This window comes from Pseudophryne corroboree, chromosome 2 (assembly GCF_028390025.1).
Source record: "Pseudophryne corroboree isolate aPseCor3 chromosome 2, aPseCor3.hap2, whole genome shotgun sequence".
NCBI lineage: Eukaryota > Metazoa > Chordata > Amphibia > Anura > Myobatrachidae > Pseudophryne > Pseudophryne corroboree.
In genome coordinates this window covers 588,335,928-588,354,884 of record NC_086445.1, presented here as the reverse complement: position 1 = coordinate 588,354,884, position 18,957 = coordinate 588,335,928, and the positions used below count along the sequence as shown (strand labels likewise).

At 46.2% G+C, this 18,957-nt stretch overlaps 1 protein-coding gene across 1 annotated transcript in view; it reads right to left on the bottom strand.

Annotated features, from left to right (window-relative positions):
- Positions 1 to 653, bottom strand: part of THEMIS2 (thymocyte selection associated family member 2) — a 39,057-nt gene extending 38,404 nt beyond the window's left edge. Inside the window, exon 1 of the mRNA XM_063954556.1 lies at positions 532 to 653. Within this exon, the coding sequence (XP_063810626.1) occupies positions 532 to 634 (103 nt within the window). The 5' untranslated portion in view covers positions 635 to 653. The remainder of the gene's footprint in view (positions 1 to 531) is intronic.
- Between the last annotated feature and the right edge of the window lie 18,304 nt (positions 654 to 18,957).

The following is an 18,957-nucleotide window of genomic DNA, read 5'->3' as shown; positions in this document are numbered from 1 at the left end:
TAGAGAAGAAGAACAACAACAGACTGAGAAGGTAAACAGACTGAAAAAGCCAGAGCCATACCAAATACTTTGAAAAAGGCGGATCCATACCAAATACATTCAAAGAGCTGGATCTACCAAAAACATTTACGGTCAATTCAATGCCACATGGGGAGAGACCTGCACCTCATCCCTCATGCCTAAATCTCTCCCCGGACTCGGATTTGTGTACCCAGACCTATGGGACTGCAAACAAATATCAGTGAGTCCCTAGCTAGCTACAATAATTGCGGCATACAGTCACACTTACTCAGAGGGCAAGATAAATATGGATCTGGGTATGTGTGAGTGAGTTTAGTACGGATCTGGATTTTTCTGGATCCGGCTGTTAGCCTCTTCCCTTTTTTATAGTATTTTTTACACTTTTTTTTCTGCTCGACTGTAGCTACACCTGGATTTTACGTTATAAAAGACAAGTCAGATAATATAAGTTATTTCTGTTGCATAGACTATCACTCTTCTACACATCTGCATGGTGTTGTATATACTTACTTTGCAAATAAACCCCAGAAGCAATCTGTAATATTCTTGGCAATGAGATTATCGGCAGTGATGCAATAAAATCCTTCAAAGGTACAGCATTCTCATCTTCCATGGTTTGGATACCACAGATATCTATCTGTTCTAACAGCAACGGTAGCAACTAATGTGAGCTAACTGAAACCTCAGTGTCAGATTATTTCCTGTATCACATCACATTACAATGCATAGTGAAACTGCAAGACAGGAACTTTTTGACTCAACAAGTTTGGTTAAATTAAATAACACTTTGCCAAATGTCTCCCAATACCCCTCCCTAATGTCCTAAAGGGCGTTTATACAACAGTAACTTCATACATCTATATATATAAAAGGCAAAACAGGAGATTGACTCACTGATTGACTCATCACTAAGGGGGACATTTACTTTGCAGTGATAAGAGCGGAGAAGTGAGCCAGTGGAGAAGTTGCCCATGGCAACCAATCAGAACTGAAGTAACATCTATAATTTGCATACTACAAAATTATACAGAGCTGCTGATGGGCAACTTCTCCACTGGCTCACTTCTCCGCTCTTATCACTGCTTAGTAAATGTCCCCCTAAATCTCTTAAACCACAAGGCCTACAATCTTGAAACTTGGCAGATAGCCTCTCCTTAGGCATACCTCTCAACTGTCCTGATTTCAGCGGGACAGTCCCGCTATTCAGACACTGTCCCTCCCACGGGTCACAGTGTCCCGGGGGGGGGGGGGAGCAGTTGGGAGAACCAGTGATCACCGCTGCTCTGCTCTGCAAAGCAACCGGTGAACACTGACTATAGATGCCGTGTGGGGAGGAGTGATAGGGGCTACTGAGCTGCTCGGGGAGCGCTGGGCACCCCCCCAAAATAACAAAAAAGGGGGGGCAGTAGTTTATTTTGAGGAGGTTGTCTGCCCCCTCACCAGGTGGCTGCTGATCCAGAGGTGTCAATCTACACCGCCCTGCACAGCACCAACAAACCTTTTAGCTTCTTTCGTGTTGGTACACATATGACTTACATTCTGAGAACAAACACTGTGGGGGTAACACACCCCTAGGGGTGGGCCAGCAGCACAGGCTATATCAGGACATGCATGATATGTCAGTGACGACAGGGCTGCATGTGACAGTGGCAGTGACGTATACCTCCCAACTTGTGCTGTTTCCAATGCGGGACATGCCGCGCCAAAGGCACGGCCACGGTCGGAAAGGGAGCGGGGCCTCGGGTGAAGGAGGCGGGGCATCACACTACAACTCTTGTTTTTGTTATTTTGGGGGCATGCCCAGCGCTCCCCAAGAAGCTGGGTAGCCCCTTTCTCTCCTCCCAGCACTGTGCAGATGCTGTACGCATGCGCACGGCATCTAGTCAGTGATCACCGGCTGCTTTGCAGAGCAGCAGGGATCACTGGTTCTCCCAACTGTCCCCACCGCCCGCGGGACACTGCGAGGGTCAGCGTGACAGTGTTTGAATAGCGGGACTGTCCCGCTGAAATCGGGACAGTTGGGTGGTATGGTGACATGATGTGAGGAGGGGAATGGAGGTAGCAGGAAGCCACACACAGAGTAATATAGTGGGAGGAGCAGGGTCCCCAGCAGCACACAGTATATTAGGAGATGATATGTCAGTCAGGACAGGGCTGCATGTGACAGGGGCAGTGACATGATGTGAGGAGGGGCATGGAGGTAGCGCAAACCCCCACACTGACAGTTATATACTGGAAATAGCAGGGTCCCCCAGCAGCACAGAGTATATCAGGAGATGCATAGTGTGCTGCACTATATAAGAAACTGGAAATAAATTTATAATTTCACAGAGGCACTGACATGATGTGAGGAGGAGAATGGAGGCAGCAGGAAGCCACAGACTGAAAGTTGTATAGTGGGAAGAGCAGGGTCCCTTGGGGGACCAAAAAGGGGTCCGTCCACTACACAAACTGGGTCAGGGAAGCAAGATATGCCTACTGGATCTCCAACCAACGTAAATTAACGAACAACTATAATTCCTCATCCCGTAGCGAAGCACGGGTATTCAGCTAGTAAAGTATAAGACTGAAGGATTCTGTCCTTGAAAATGATTAACAGAACAATAGCACAGTGAAAATAGAATTCAATAATATAACAACATTGATAAAATAGCAGAATCAGCATTTGCATAAATAAGCAAAACCACATAACTGATAATTATGTAAATTCCTACTGCCTTTACAAAAAGGCCAAATTTTAGCTATTTTAAGAGTCTTTTCCTGAGAAGTTTATCCAGAATTAACATGGACAGTTCTGCTTAGGGATGGCCATCAACCATCGATAGGTTACAACCATTTATGGTTAGTCACCGATGGCACAGAAGCCCCATGATATTTTTCTCTCTCTCAGGATTTAGTTCCGCCCCCTTATAAGTAGAGATGAGCGGGTTCGGTTCCTCGGAATCCGAACCCGCCCGAACTTCAGCTTTTTTTACACGGATCCGAGCGACTCGGATCTTCCCGCCTTGCTCGGTTAACCCGAGCGCGCCCGAACGTCATCATGACGCTGTCGGATTCTCGCGAGGCTCGGATTCTATCGCGAGACTCGGATTCTATATAAGGAGCCGCGCGTCGCCGCCATTTTACACGTGCATTGAGATTGATAGTGAGAGGACGTGGCTGGCGTCCTCTCCGTTTAGAGAAGAAATAGATAGGAGAGTGAGAGTGAGACAGTGACACTTCATTTACTGGAGCTTAGGAGGAGTACTCAGACAGAGAGTGCAGAATTTTGCTGATAGTATTAGTTAGTTATACTAGTGACAGAGTGAGACAGTGACACTTCATTTACTGGAGCTTAGGAGGAGTACTCAGACAGAGAGTGCAGAATTTTGCTGATAGTATTAGTTAGTTATACTAGTGACTGACCAGTGACCACCAGTGCAGTTTTATATTATTTAATATAATCCGTTCTCTGCCTGAAAAAACGATACACAGTGACTCAGACACATACCATATCTGTGCTCAGCCCAGTGTGCTGCTGCATCATCTATGTATAATATCTGACTGTGCTCACACAGCTTAATTGTGGGGGAGACTGGGGAGCAGTTAGGTTATAGCAGGAGCCAGGAGTACATATTAAAAAATTAAACAGTGCACACTTTTTTTCTGCAGGAGTGCCACTGCCAGTGTGACTGACCAGTGACCTGACCACCAGTATATAGTATACTATATTGTATTGTGAATGTCTGCCTGTAAAAGTTAAACACACGTCGTGTGACTTGTGTGGTGTTTTTTTATTCTATAAAATAAAAAACTCATTCTGCTGACAGACAGTGTCCAGCAGGTCCGTCATTATATAATATATACCTGTCCGGCTGCAGTAGTGATATATATATATTTTTTATATAATTATTTATCATCCAGTCGCAGCAGACACAGTACGGTAGTTCACGGCTGTAGCTACCTCTGTGTCGGCACTCGGCAGTCCATCCATAATTGTATACCACCTACCCGTGGTTTTTTTTTTCTTTCTTCTTTATACATACTACATCTCATTATCATCCAGTCTATATTAGCAGCAGACACAGTACAGTACGGTAGTCCACGGCTGTAGCTACCTCTGTGTCGGCACTCGGCAGTCCGTCCATAATTGTATACCACCTACCCGTGTTTTTTTTTTTCTTTCTTCTTTATACATACTACATCTCATTATCAACCAGTCTATATTAGCAGCAGACACAGTACGGTAGTCCACGGCTGTAGCTACCTCTGTGTCGGCACTCGGCAGTCCGTCCATAATTGTATACCACCTACCCGTGGTTTTTTTTTTCTTTCTTCTTTATACATACTACATCTCATTATCAACCAGTCTATATTAGCAGCAGACACAGTACGGTAGTCCACGGCTGTAGCTACCTCTGTGTCGGCACTCGGCAGTCCATCCATAATTGTATACCACCTACCCGTGGTTTTTTTTTCTTTCTTCTTTATACATACATACTACATCTCATTATCATCCAGTCTATATTAGCAGCAGACACAGTACAGTACAATAGTCCACGGCTGTAGCTACCTCTGTGTCGGCACTCGGCAGTCCATCCATAATTGTATACTAGTATCCATCCATCTCCATTGTTTACCTGAGGTGCCTTTTAGTTGTGCCTATTAAAATATGGAGAACAAAAATGTTGAGGTTCCAAAATTAGGGAAAGATCAAGATCCACTTCCACCTCGTGCTGAAGCTGCTGCCACTAGTCATGGCCGAGACGATGAAATGCCAGCAACGTCGTCTGCCAAGGCCGATGCCCAATGTCATAGTACAGAGCATGTCAAATCCAAAACACCAAATATCAGTAAAAAAAGGACTCCAAAACCTAAAATAAAATTGTCGGAGGAGAAGCGTAAACTTGCCAATATGCCATTTACCACACGGAGTGGCAAGGAACGGCTGAGGCCCTGGCCTATGTTCATGGCTAGTGGTTCAGCTTCACATGAGGATGGAAGCACTCAGCCTCTCGCTAGAAAACTGAAAAGACTCAAGCTGGCAAAAGCACCGCAAAGAACTGTGCGTTCTTCGAAATCCCAAATCCACAAGGAGAGTCCAATTGTGTCGGTTGCGATGCCTGACCTTCCCAACACTGGACGTGAAGAGCATGCGCCTTCCACCATTTGCACGCCCCCTGCAAGTGCTGGAAGGAGCACCCGCAGTCCAGTTCCTGATAGTCAGATTGAAGATGTCAGTGTTGAAGTACACCAGGATGAGGAGGATATGGGTGTTGCTGGCGCTGGGGAGGAAATTGACCAGGAGGATTCTGATGGTGAGGTGGTTTGTTTAAGTCAGGCACCCGGGGAGACACCTGTTGTCCGTGGGAGGAATATGGCCACTGACATGCCTGGTGAAAATACCAAAAAAATCAGCTCTTCGGTGTGGAAGTATTTCAACAGAAATGCGGACAACAGGTGTCAAGCCGTGTGTTGCCTTTGTCAAGCTGTAATAAGTAGGGGTAAGGACGTTAACCACCTCGGAACATCCTCCCTTATACGTCACCTGCAGCGCATTCATAATAAGTCAGTGACAAGTTCAAAAACTTTGGGCGACAGCGGAAGCAGTCCACTGACCAGTAAATCCCTTCCTCTTGTAACCAAGCTCACGCAAACCACCCCACCAACTCCCTCAGTGTCAATTTCCTCCTTCCCCAGGAATGCCAATAGTCCTGCAGGCCATGTCACTAGCAATTCTGACGAGTCCTCTCCTGCCTGGGATTCCTCCGATGCATCCTTGCGTGTAACGCCTACTGCTGCTGGCGCTGCTGTTGTTGCTGCTGGGAGTCGATGGTCATCCCAGAGGGGAAGTCGTAAGCCCACTTGTACTACTTCCAGTAAGCAATTGACTGTTCAACAGTCCTTTGCGAGGAAGATGAAATATCACAGCAGTCATCCTGCTGCAAAGCGGATAACTGAGGCCTTGACAACTATGTTGGTGTTAGACGTGCGTCCGGTATCCGCCGTTAGTTCACAGGGAACTAGACAATTTATTGAGGCAGTGTGCCCCCGTTACCAAATACCATCTAGGTTCCACTTCTCTAGGCAGGCGATACCGAGAATGTACACGGACGTCAGAAAAAGACTCACCAGTGTCCTAAAAAATGCAGTTGTACCCAATGTCCACTTAACCACGGACATGTGGACAAGTGGAGCAGGGCAGGGTCAGGACTATATGACTGTGACAGCCCACTGGGTAGATGTATGGACTCCCGCCGCAAGAACAGCAGCGGCGGCACCAGTAGCAGCATCTCGCAAACGCCAACTCTTTCCTAGGCAGGCTACGCTTTGTATCACCGCTTTCCAGAATACGCACACAGCTGAAAACCGTTACGGCAACTGAGGAAGATCATCGCGGAATGGCTTACCCCAATTGGACTCTCCTGTGGATTTGTGGCATCGGACAACGCCAGCAATATTGTGTGTGCATTAAATATGGGCAAATTCCAGCACGTCCCATGTTTTGCACATACCTTGAATTTGGTGGTGCAGAATTTTTTAAAAAAACGACAGGGGCGTGCAAGAGATGCTGTCGGTGGCCAGAAGAATTGCGGGACACTTTCGGCGTACAGGCACCACGTACAGAAGATTGGAGCACCACCAAAAACTACTGAACCTGCCCTGCCATCATCTGAAGCAAGAAGTGGTAACGAGGTGGAATTCAACCCTCTATATGCTTCAGAGGTTGGAGGAGCAGCAAAAGGCCATACAAGCCTATACAATTGAGCACGATATAGGAGGTGGAATGCACCTGTCTCAAGCGCAGTGGAGAATGATTTCAACGTTGTGCAAGGTTCTGATGCCCTTTGAACTTGCCACACGTGAAGTCAGTTCAGACACTGCCAGCCTGAGTCAGGTCATTCCCCTCATCAGGCTTTTGCAGAAGAAGCTGGAGACATTGAAGGAGGAGCTAACACGGAGCGATTCCGCTAGGCATGTGGGACTTGTGGATGGAGCCCTTAATTCGCTTAACAAGGATTCACGGGTGGTCAATCTGTTGAAATCAGAGCACTACATTTTGGCCACCGTGCTCGATCCTAGATTTAAAGCCTACCTTGGATCTCTCTTTCCGGCAGACACAAGTCTGCTGGGGTTGAAAGACCTGCTGGTGAGAAAATTGTCAAGTCAAGCGGAACGCGACCTGTCAACATCTCCTCCTTCACATTCTCCCGCAACTGGGGGTGCGAGGAAAAGGCTCAGAATTCCGAGCCCACCCGCTGGCGGTGATGCAGGGCAGTCTGGAGCGACTGCTGATGCTGACATCTGGTCCGGACTGAAGGACCTGACAACGATTACGGACATGTCGTCTACTGTCACTGCATATGATTCTCTCAACATTGAAAGAATGGTGGAGGATTATATGAGTGACCGCATCCAAGTAGGCACGTCACACAGTCCGTACTTATACTGGCAGGAAAAAGAGGCAATTTGGAGGCCCTTGCACAAACTGGCTTTATTCTACCTAAGTTGCCCTCCCACAAGTGTGTACTCCGAAAGAGTGTTTAGTGCCGCCGCTCACCTTGTCAGCAATCGGCGTACGAGGTTACATCCAGAAAATGTGGAGAAGATGATGTTCATTAAAATGAATTATAATCAATTCCTCCGCGGAGACATTGACCAGCAGCAATTGCCTCCACAAAGTACACAGGGAGCTGAGATGGTGGATTCCAGTGGGGACGAATTGATAATCTGTGAGGAGGGGGATGTACACGGTGATATATCGGAGGATGATGATGAGGTGGACATCTTGCCTCTGTAGAGCCAGTTTGTGCAAGGAGAGATTAATTGCTTCTTTTTTGGGGGGGGTCCAAACCAACCCGTCATATCAGTCACAGTCGTGTGGCAGACCCTGTCACTGAAATGATGGGTTGGTTAAAGTGTGCATGTCCTGTTTATACAACATAAGGGTGGGTGGGAGGGCCCAAGGACAATTCCATCTTGCACCTCTTTTTTCTTTTATTTTTCTTTGCGTCATGTGCTGTTTGGGGAGGGTTTTTTGGAAGGGCCATCCTGCGTGACACTGCAGTGCCACTCCTAGATGGGCCCGGTGTTTGTGTCGGCCACTAGGGTCGCTTATCTTACTCACACAGTCAGCTACCTCATTGCGCCTCTTTTTTTCTTTGCGTCATGTGCTGTTTGGGGAGGGTTTTTTGGAAGGGCCATCCTGCGTGACACTGCAGTGCCACTCCTAGATGGGCCCGGTGTTTGTGTCGGCCACTAGGGTCGCTTATCTTACTCACACAGTCAGCTACCTCATTGCGCCTCTTTTTTTCTTTGCGTCATGTGCTGTTTGGGGAGGGTTTTTTGGAAGGGCCATCCTGCGTGACACTGCAGTGCCACTCCTAGATGGGCCCGGTGTTTGTGTCGGCCACTAGGGTCGCTTATCTTACTCACACAGTCAGCTACCTCATTGCGCCTCTTTTTTTCTTTGCGTCATGTGCTGTTTGGGGAGGGTTTTTTGGAAGGGCCATCCTCCGTGACACTGCAGTGCCACTCCTAGATGGGCCCGGTGTTTGTGTCGGCCACTAGGGTCGCTTATCTTACGCACACAGTCAGCTACCTCATTGCGCCTCTTTTTTTCTTTGCGTCATGTGCTGTTTGGGGAGGGTTTTTTGGAAGGGCCATCCTGCGTGACACTGCAGTGCCACTCCTAGATGGGCCCGGTGTTTGTGTCGGCCACTAGGGTCGCTTATCTTACTCACACAGCGACCTCGGTGCAAATTTTAGGACTAAAAATAATATTGTGAGGTGTGAGGTATTCAGAATAGACTGAAAATGAGTGTAAATTATGGTTTTTGAGGTTAATAATACTTTGGGATCAAAATGACCCCCAAATTCTATAATTTAAGCTGTTTTTTAGGGTTTTTTGAAAAAAACACCCGAATCCAAAACACACCCGAATCCGACAAAAAAAATTCGGTGAGGTTTTGCCAAAACGCGGTCGAACCCAAAACACGGCCGCGGAACCGAACCCAAAACCAAAACACAAAACCCGAAAAATTTCCGGCGCTCATCTCTACTTATAAGACCAGTGAAGTACTGTCCCCACATCTGATTGGACTGCTGCCCAGTAGGTTATAGATCAGGGATGACCATCAGTGGACAAAATTATCGAAGGTTCACCGGCGATGGTTTCATACCATGGAGATTAAACATCAATGGTACTATCGATAGCTAATCCTCCGAAAGCCATCCCTAGTTCTGCTCACACTAGACCATTTCAACATAGGAATTTGTTCAAAAATACCAATGATGCAATGATGTCATTACATAGCCCTCTCAGATTTTCTGGTAAAGCTAATTTTTGTTGACACTGTATAGTTGTTTGCAGGGAGAGGGTTGATACCATTTGCATCATGGTAGCACCGCACACCACTGCAGATCATGCCATCACACAACAGGGATTTGGACTTAACGACATGATTCACTGTGAGTTGCATAGCCAAGCCACTGGACACCCCCACCTACACTGGAGAAGTGGGCAGGAGATTGGTCTACTTGCCTAGGAGGCAAGGAGAATTCAGTGATATTTAGGAGAGATCTGGACTGAAAAAGGGTTCAGACACAGAGGTGTGCATGGGCTGGCCATTGCAGGTCTGGACTCAGGCTTGAGATACTACACAGGTCTCTGAAAGTACTGGGAACTATTCCTGGTGTTTTTTTTTCTTCCTCTTTTGTAAACTTGAAGAGATATTGCTGCTCTAATGGCTGACTCTGTGCAAAGAGGCAGCATGTGACGTGGGTGGACACCGGAGCACAAGGCACTACGAACACATGCGCAGTGTAAAGACATATCTGACTTCCAATATGTCTGTCTTCATGTTTTATCCTGGAATCGCAGAGAATCGTTTATCGGAGGACGTTGCCAGACTGGTATTTCTGAATGGTTACATAACATTACTATATATCGCATCAATATGATGCAAAATTATATATAGAGACATTTTCCAGTAGACTGTTCAGGTTGTATATGAATTGTCGAAGCCAAAAATATTATACCCACATGCATCACGTGCAAACACCACACAGAGTGGCCTCCGTGTGTGTGCTTGTTCTGCCGTGCGTGCGCATGCCCGCACGTTGCGTATATTGGCTCATGAAGTCTTGCGTATTAACACGTGGTATGAGTAAATACGGTAGCATACGCATTCGTATGGAAAAGCCACAAAGACATATCTAACATTTAATCCACATAGGGCATAATTTACACATAGCCTACACGCACCACACCAGCAAGTTACATTTACTTTGGAAGTATAACAACAGAGGGATTCAACTTTACAGGATATGAGGGGGACAGAATTAGGTTAGGATGTGGTGTTTGGTATCCAGCAGTACAGTATTTCAAGGGCAATATTCTGATGGCAGTTTGCAGAAAGTAGCACGCTCCTGCGCATAGATATGTGCAGGAATATATTATTAATATCACATTGTATTTACTGTACTCTTGATATTCGGCGGGAACCCAGTGGAGGACACCTGCAAGTGCACCTGGACCAGGCATCGTCCAGCTATTCAAACCGACCTATGACCCCTCATGTACTGTAAATGACCAGCCCTTTGACCTATGAAAGAAGAGCTTACAGTTTCCTTTGTACTATGTTTTGGACAAATGTATAAAAGCCAGGCCTGCTGGCCGGTCCCAGTCTAATTCTCTGAAGGTCATATTTCCAGATTGACTGAGGACCGGATCCGGGTGGCGTAGGCGAACAAACGTATGTATCCATTGGTTGTAGCTTCTTCTCTGTAATAGTGTTGTATTTCTCTGTGAACCCCCTTTTAAGTAAATATTTGTTGCTGCGTTGGACCACAACATAACATATACAATTGGTGTCGCATTCCTTTCCTGTTAGGGGTTAAAGTGTATTCGGCCGCATGTGTAGCCACTTTGTGCTTACAGCGTGACGCCGTGCTTACGCAACGTGTACGCATTTCATAGAGGTTTAACACACACACGCTTAGAGGTCGCAGCGGCCTGAACATTTCTGTATTAAGGTAGTGCTTTTTCTTCCTGTAAGTTAAACGAACTTAACAATTGGGGACTCGCCCAGTTCACTACATACTTACAGGCTTGCAGGCCATAACAGACTTTGATCTATCAACAAAGGGTGGAGACGCATCTTAAGTAACCTTGCATTGTGTTTAAAACCATCCTGTGTTGTTAGACCACGTCTGTTCTGTATAGTCTTAGAGGTGCTGGTGTAACCCAAGGGACAAACAGGAAAAAAAGCTGTTTATTATTTGTGCGTAACTTTTGGCACAAAAGCGTACACAAAGCATACCGATACTTTGAATACATTCTCACATAATGTTGCCATATATTATAATAGTCATTATAGATCTGTGTGAATTCGGATACATTTATTTGCTATATATATATTTGAATTAGTGTGTTAAGGGAGTAATTATAAAAACACGAAACGCAGTTCCAGCCTAAACGTTTAGGTACAAACTCAAAAGAGGATTACCTGTGTGGGTGACTTCCGGCGAGTGTAAGGAACAATTGTGTGTTGTGTTAGTGAGCAGCAGTATTTTGTTGCTCACATTTATCGTGATATAGTGTGGATTAGTGAGTTGCGAATGCACGTTGTACACGTGGTACAGTACGAGAGGAAAGTGTATAGGAGCGCGCACGTGGCATAGGGACACACACGGTCGCATGTTTACGCAAGGTTCCGTGAAGTTGCGAGCGCAATTTATAACGGCACAATAGCAGTTCAATTTAAGGCGGGATAGAAGACATTTATACAGTAGCAAATAACTATCCGATTTTAAAAGCAGATTATTTTAATACATTGTTTAAACTGTACCACCTCTGGGATAGGCTACCAATCAAAGGGAGTGATATTTTTCTGTACAGAAAAAAAAACATTGTGTATTTGTGTGGGCTGAAAGTAGGATGTATTGAACCTCGAAAACCGGATCTGTGGACAAAACGCCTGAGCTAGAAGAGCCTCAGCTGCGAGAAAGGGTCGCAACCTAGCGCATTTAGCGAAGTTTGGCACGTACTAAAACGTGTTGGAGGAGCGTAAAAGTTTGTGATTTGTGAAGTGTTTTAGTGTTACGCTCCGGCTGAGGAGCGCGGCTTAAAATCGACTCCCGTGATCGTAGGGCATATAGATAACTAGTATCTATATGCCGTGCGATTGCACCGCACGTCCGTGTGTTATGCGCAGCGCAACGTGGTGTCATTTGCGTTATTTTGTGCAGGTGTGTCATAGGCGCTTTGTAAAGCATACGCAGACGTGACTGTGTAAACAAGGGGTTTTTCACTGATGTTTTTCAGGAAAACTCCCTGGTAGACATTCATGTAAAGGGTGAGCAATAGTATGTTTCTCACCCTATAAAAATTCCAGTGGAAAGATAACGAAAAGGAATTTTTCGCTGGCCCTCTCAAGAAAATATTCCAACAGAACCTCCACCGAAAGAAATTACGGTGCTGAAGGGTCTGATAGCAGTCCGAAGGTTGGGTACATCGCGATCCCACTATTTACAGTGGGTCGTAGTACAGGCCAGCAGGGACTGGGGTGAGTGAAAGCACTCAGTAAGGACTTTAACTGTCTGCTTGCATTGTTCATTTAGTGTTTGTGCAAAAAAGGCCCACAATGGGAGCCAAATGCACAAGTGAGAGGCGTTCAGCAGCCAGGGTTCAGGCTGAAGAAGAACTAAAGGATCCGCAAGGTTAGTAATGTATGGTAAGTATGGTCCGCAAGTAGAGGCTTTTTGTGATGAATGGAGATGTATGACTGCGGGGGATAAGGCATCATTTCCTAGGATGGGTAGTTTTAAACCAGAGGTACTGCAGAATGTAAAGAATAGAATATGTCTGATCAAGTCTAGGAAACTAAGGATCAGACATACAGATATATCCACGGTCATCTTGGCTTCTCTGCTGCACCTAGGTGCACCAAGGTTTATTAGCATAAGCCTTTCATCTGTTGTTCTCAGCTGCAATACAATACAGAGAGAACAATACATCAGTGGATTAAGTCATTACAGCAGGGGATTAAGTCCGACTGCCCTGGTTCAGTTAATCCTATTAAAGGCCAAGATAAAGATGGCTCCATCTGTAACGACTGTTTAAATATGTGGCAACAAGAGGGAGATGTGCAAAGGGAGCTTGCCTGCACAGCAAGTTCCAAACCAGACAGAAATGCGAATGGAAGCGCACCACCACCGCCTTATGTCGATGGGGAGAAGGCAGCTACAGCCAATGGTACATCTGTAAATGATAGAAACATGCATAACACTCGCAAGTTGTATCCTGTTTTGAATTCTCCCCAAGGTTATAGTTATGAGGAAGAAGACGAGCCCAGCATGATCTCAGCCCTCTCCTTAGCGGCTACCATACAGGAAACCCAGGTGAGCATGGCCCAACCAGTAAGAGCAGTGGTGATGCCCTCCACTGGAGGGGCGGGTGAGGTCATATCCATAGGTAAGTATGGAACCATCCATTATGCAGCGACACTAACCCCCCGTAATATAGAAACAAACAAAAATGATGTGGTTGAGTTAAATCCTGTCAGGGTGATTGCAGTCCCCAATGGGAGAACTGATAATCAGGGTGTGACCCCCATCAGGAACATTGCAATGCATTGTCCATGGTCCCGAACAGAACTGAGGTCAATTATTTCAGAATTCCCCCATCCCAGAAAGATCTAGTCAGATGCCAGAAATGTATTAAAGAATTGGGCAATGCCCACGAGCCCACAAACAAAGATTGTCGGATAGTGTTAAGAGCGAGTCTACCCTCTAATATTGACATCACAAAATTCATAGCTGACTGCAAACTAGATGTAGAAGTGCCTCTCACTGATGAATACACTCAGGAAAATGTTAGGCAGATTAACATACAATTAGGATTGAATTTCCCCACTGTTGTCAAGTGGAATAAAATATTCTCCATAAAACAGAAGGAAAGTGAAACAGCATCCGAGTATTTCCACAGAGCTCTACAGAAAATGGCTAGATACACTGGGATAGCGGATATTAAGGAAAATGCCAACCACAGGGAGGTAGCTGTCTCTATACTAATGGATGGACTAAAGGAGGCATTGAGGACCAGAGTGCAAACCTCTCTGCCAAATTGGAGAGGTATCACGGTAGTTGCACTGAGAGAGTCTGCAATTGAGCATGACCGAAATATCACTAAGCATAGGGAGTCGCAAGGGGATAGGTTGATGCTGGTAAGTATACAGGCGCTGGAAGGGATGTCCAACCAACCTAAACACCAGACCCCCGATGATTGGAAAAGGTCGGTAACATGTTTTAATTGCAGGAGGAAAGGGCACGTGGCTAGGGATTTTAGGAGTAATGGGACACATACTAAATATAGACCCCCTAGACCAGAATACGAACTGCGGTACCAAACACATAGACGGGATCACGGAACACAAAGGAGGGATTATGAGCCGCATAGAGGGGAAACAAGGAAGTACCCACCGAGGAGGGACTGGCAGACCCCCGAAAACCCACAGTTATCCCCCGCACATATTGTAGCTGCCAATGCCCTGCAGGAGGATCCCACAACACAATAGAGGTCAGGTCATACTTGTAGTCTGCAGCTGGTGAAATTGATTGCTGGCCTTGGAAGTGAACCTGAGGTAATGGTCAATGTAGCTGGCATACCACAACCTTTTCTTGTAGATACAGGGGCAGCCAGATCAGTGCTAAATTCCACCACAGGTGTAACAACCACGGGTAAAACAATTTCGGCAATGGGAGCAACGGGAAAGGTGCAGCAGTACCCTTTGAGTAGACCTGCAGAGATTACGATAGGGCCCTTGCATACCAAACATTCTTTCCTGTTGGCTGCATCAGCTTCGACTAATCTGCTTGGCAGAGATTTGTTGTGTAAAATGCGATGTGTCATATACTGTATCCCTGAGGGTGTGTTCTTAGATATCCCTAAGAACCATGCACAGGAAGTACAAGATATATTAGACACCCCTCAAAGGCTGTTACACTCCACCGTTATAGACACATGTCCAATGCAGGTAGAGGAAATGCCGGGTTCCCTTTGGACCAAAGATGGACAGGACACTTTGATTGGTGGCGAATGTAGCCCCAGTAGTAGTACAAATAAACGGTGGCAGGATAGCTCCAAAAATCCCCCAGTACCCTCTGAAACCAGAGGTTGAATTAGAAGTATACCCCGTCATAGAACGGCTGCTACAGCAGAGAATCTTAGTCAGGACGTCCAGCACAGCCAACAGTCCCATCTTACCTGTGAAAAAAGTGGGGGGAGGGGTTACAGGCTAGTGCAGGATCTAAGGGGGATAAACAAGATAGTTGAGAGTCAATTCCCCATAGTGCCCAATCCAGCCGTCATCCTCATGCAGATTCCCTCCACCTCCAAGTTCTTCACTGTCATTGACCTCTGTTCTGCATTCTTTACTGTCTCTCTTCAACCTGACAGCCAATACCTCTTTGCTTTCACCTACAGGGGAGTACAATATACCTGGACCCATCTCCCCCAAGGTTTTATTGACAGCCCAAGTATTTTCTCCCAGGCCCTACATGACTGTTTGCAATATTTTCAACCTGAGAGTGTTGTTGTGCTCTGACTCATTCGAGTTGTCCCTGGCAGACATTAAACAGCTTCTGTTTCATCTCTCCCAGACAGGACACAAGGTTTCAAAGGATAAGTTGCAGTTGTGACGGACTAAGGTTAAATACTTGGGACACTGCTTGACGCAAGGACTTAGGCACCTGACCACTGACAGAATACAGGCCATCCGCGACATTACTCTGCCGCAAACTCAGCAACAGACCCGCACTTTCCTCAGAATGTGTGGGTACTGTCGGAATTGGATTCCAGGGTTCTCTATTCTGGCACTACCTTTGCAAGAAATGGTCTCTTCAAACAAACCACAATGGGTCTCTCATACAGAAGAGTCCGAACTGGCATTTGAGAGACTAAAACAGTGTTTGTCACAAGCACCAGCATTGGGAATGCCAGATTACGAGAAGCCCTTTGAATTGTATGGTACCAAAAGCGCTGGGTGCGCGGCAGGAGTCTTAACACAGAAACATGGTGATGCCAGAGTACCGGTAGCCTACTACAGTGCACAGTTGGACACTGTAGCATGGTCTCTCCCCACTTGCCTACGAAGTGTTGCAGCCATAGTTTTGTTGGTAAGTAAAAGTGAAGATGTACTGTTAGGACATGACCTGAACATCCATACACCGCATGCAGTATCAGCCTTGCTGAACTCTGCCCAAACCAGACATGTCTCATCCGCTCGGTTTACAAAGTGGGAACTATCACTGATGGCCCCTGTGAACATCACCATAAAAAGGTGCAGCACACTAAATCCTGCAACTTACTTGCTGAGTGTGCCTGGTCATACACAAAGGGTGGAGGATGAGAGTGATGGTGAAGGAGGATTTAGTGCAAACACTGATACGCATAATTGTATGGAATACCTGAACCAGACTTTCACTGCGAGACCTGACATCAGTGACAACCCACTGGAAGGCGTAGACTTTACCTTCTACACTGACGGTAGTTGCCACAGACAGACGGACTCGGGAGATCTGTGCACCGGATACGCAGTTGTAGATGACGAAGGTATCATCGAAGCTGAACCCCTTGGTCCACCTCACTCAACACAAGTCGCTGAGCTGGTAGTACTGACCAGTTCATGTGAGTTGGCAAAGGGTAAGTCAGCTAATATGTACACGGACGCTAGGTACGCTTTTGGAGTGGTGCATGATTTCGGGGCCCTGTGGCGCCTCAGAAATTTCATGACGGCAGCTGGCACACCTGTAGCACATTCGTCATACATCAAAAGGCTTCTGACAGTCATACAGGAACCGGACAGAGTGGCTGTTATCAAGTGTAGAGCACACACTTACAACCAAGACCCAATTTTACTTGGTAACAGCCGGGCGGATGAAGCTGCAAAATCAGCAGCAAGCACCATCATACAAACTAACATCACACAACTGATGACATATAACACGGTAAACATGCAACAATTAATCTAAATGCAAAATTTGTGTTCCCTACAGGAGAAGGCAGTCTGGAAGGCTAAGGGATATGGTCAGGAGTCCTCAGGACTTTGGAGATATGGACACGGTAAGCCAGTGGCCCCCAGGGCATATCTCCCAAGCCTAGCTAAGGCGGCACACGGTCTGACTCATCTGGGCAAGGAAGGTATGTGCAAATTGGTAAGAGCCTACTGGAGTGCACCAGGGTTCTCGTCTCATGCAGGTAAGAAAGCAATGACATGTCTTACTTGCTTGAGGAAGAATATTGGTAAGACAATACCAACGGAGCCATCCCATATCCCTCCTACAGACGGACCTTTCCGGGTAATACAAATCAACATCATACAGTTACCGCCCTGTAGGAATTTAAAGTATGTATTAGTATGTACCGATGTCTTTTCAAACTGGGTAGAAGCATTCCCCGCTGCCACAAATATGGCCGTGTTCACTGCAAAGAAAATCGTGCAGGAATTTGTGTGTAGATATGGTATCCCTAGAATGATTGAAAGTGATAGGGGTACCCATTTTACAGGTGAAGTCTTTCAGGTCATATGCAAACTGATGGGTATTAATAGTAAGCTGCATACTCCATACCGGCCACAGGCCAGTGCAAAGGTGGAGAGAATGAACAGCACTATTAAGAACAAGCTGAGCAAAGAGATGGCTGAAACTGGACTGTGGCCAGAAGCTTTGCCACTAGTGTTGTACAGCATCAGAACCACTCCCAGGTCACCGCTTAACTTATCACCCTTCAAAGTTCTTTTTGGATGACAACCCCATGTAATGATAGACCCCCAGGATGATTTGAAGTGCAATAATGAGATGACTGTGCAATATTTGGTTAGGATGAGCCAGCAACTGAGAAACCAGCAAAGGAATCTGAAACTGGCGATTCCTAACCTACCAAACAGTAATTGTCATGACATTGAGTCTGGGGATTATGTGATGATTCAAAATTTTCTACGCTCAAGTTGCCTCATTGACAGGTGGGTAGGACCGTATCAAGTTTTGTTGTCCAGCACGACAGCACTAAAGGTTGCCGAGAGAGAGACTTGGGTTCACTCGTCCCACTGCAAGAAGGTCGCTGACCCAGACAAAACTCGTGACAAAGAGAAAGGTGAAGAGAACCTCATATCACTAGAGAATCTATTCTGGGAAAGCTGAGAGGCAGGACTGTTGGATGGCACCTGAGCATGGAGAGCAGCAAAATCAAGGACGGTTGTCGTAACATTTTTCTTTTTTTCCACCCCCTACTGCATTTTTTCTTTTTCCCCTATTCTATTTTTTCCTCCTTAACGAAATGGATCCACACCAAGAGACTGTGTTCCGTTTTTTTTCTTGTGACTCTGTTTTTGATCAGGACAATTTGTTTTTGTGAGGGCCCCCGAGACGTCGAGTAAGGATCTGGAATGGGTTCTGATGGAGAGTACGGATTCGTAGGACCCCAGGATTAGCGCATCACTTTGTTTAAAGCTGGTATCAGTAAGAGATCTGGTATTCACGGAGCTCGGAGGCAATGTGAAGGGTTATTGTCTGATGAATACTGCATATGTAGGTATTGCAAAAACATAGTCGACGATGGGTGCATCCAGAGATGTCAGTCAAACAATAATATCGACATGAGCGGACATCCTTTGAGTGATTACCACTCATTAGTGGGTACGGTCTTAAACCAAACAGAATGCTGGGTGTGCTCACAAGTACCTCAAGGACAGAGTAAGTCGGGATTAGTGCCATACCCTTTAACAATAAATGAGGAACTCGAATTACGGGGGGAGAGACCGGTGGACAAGAAATTCAATATATCTAGGCCCTCTAGCTTGAAGCTCCACCAGTACCACGTAGATAGGTCACTGTTGTGCTTTCACGTGTGCAATTTCCAGAAACCAGGAAATTGGAAAGTGACATGGAATAACCAAA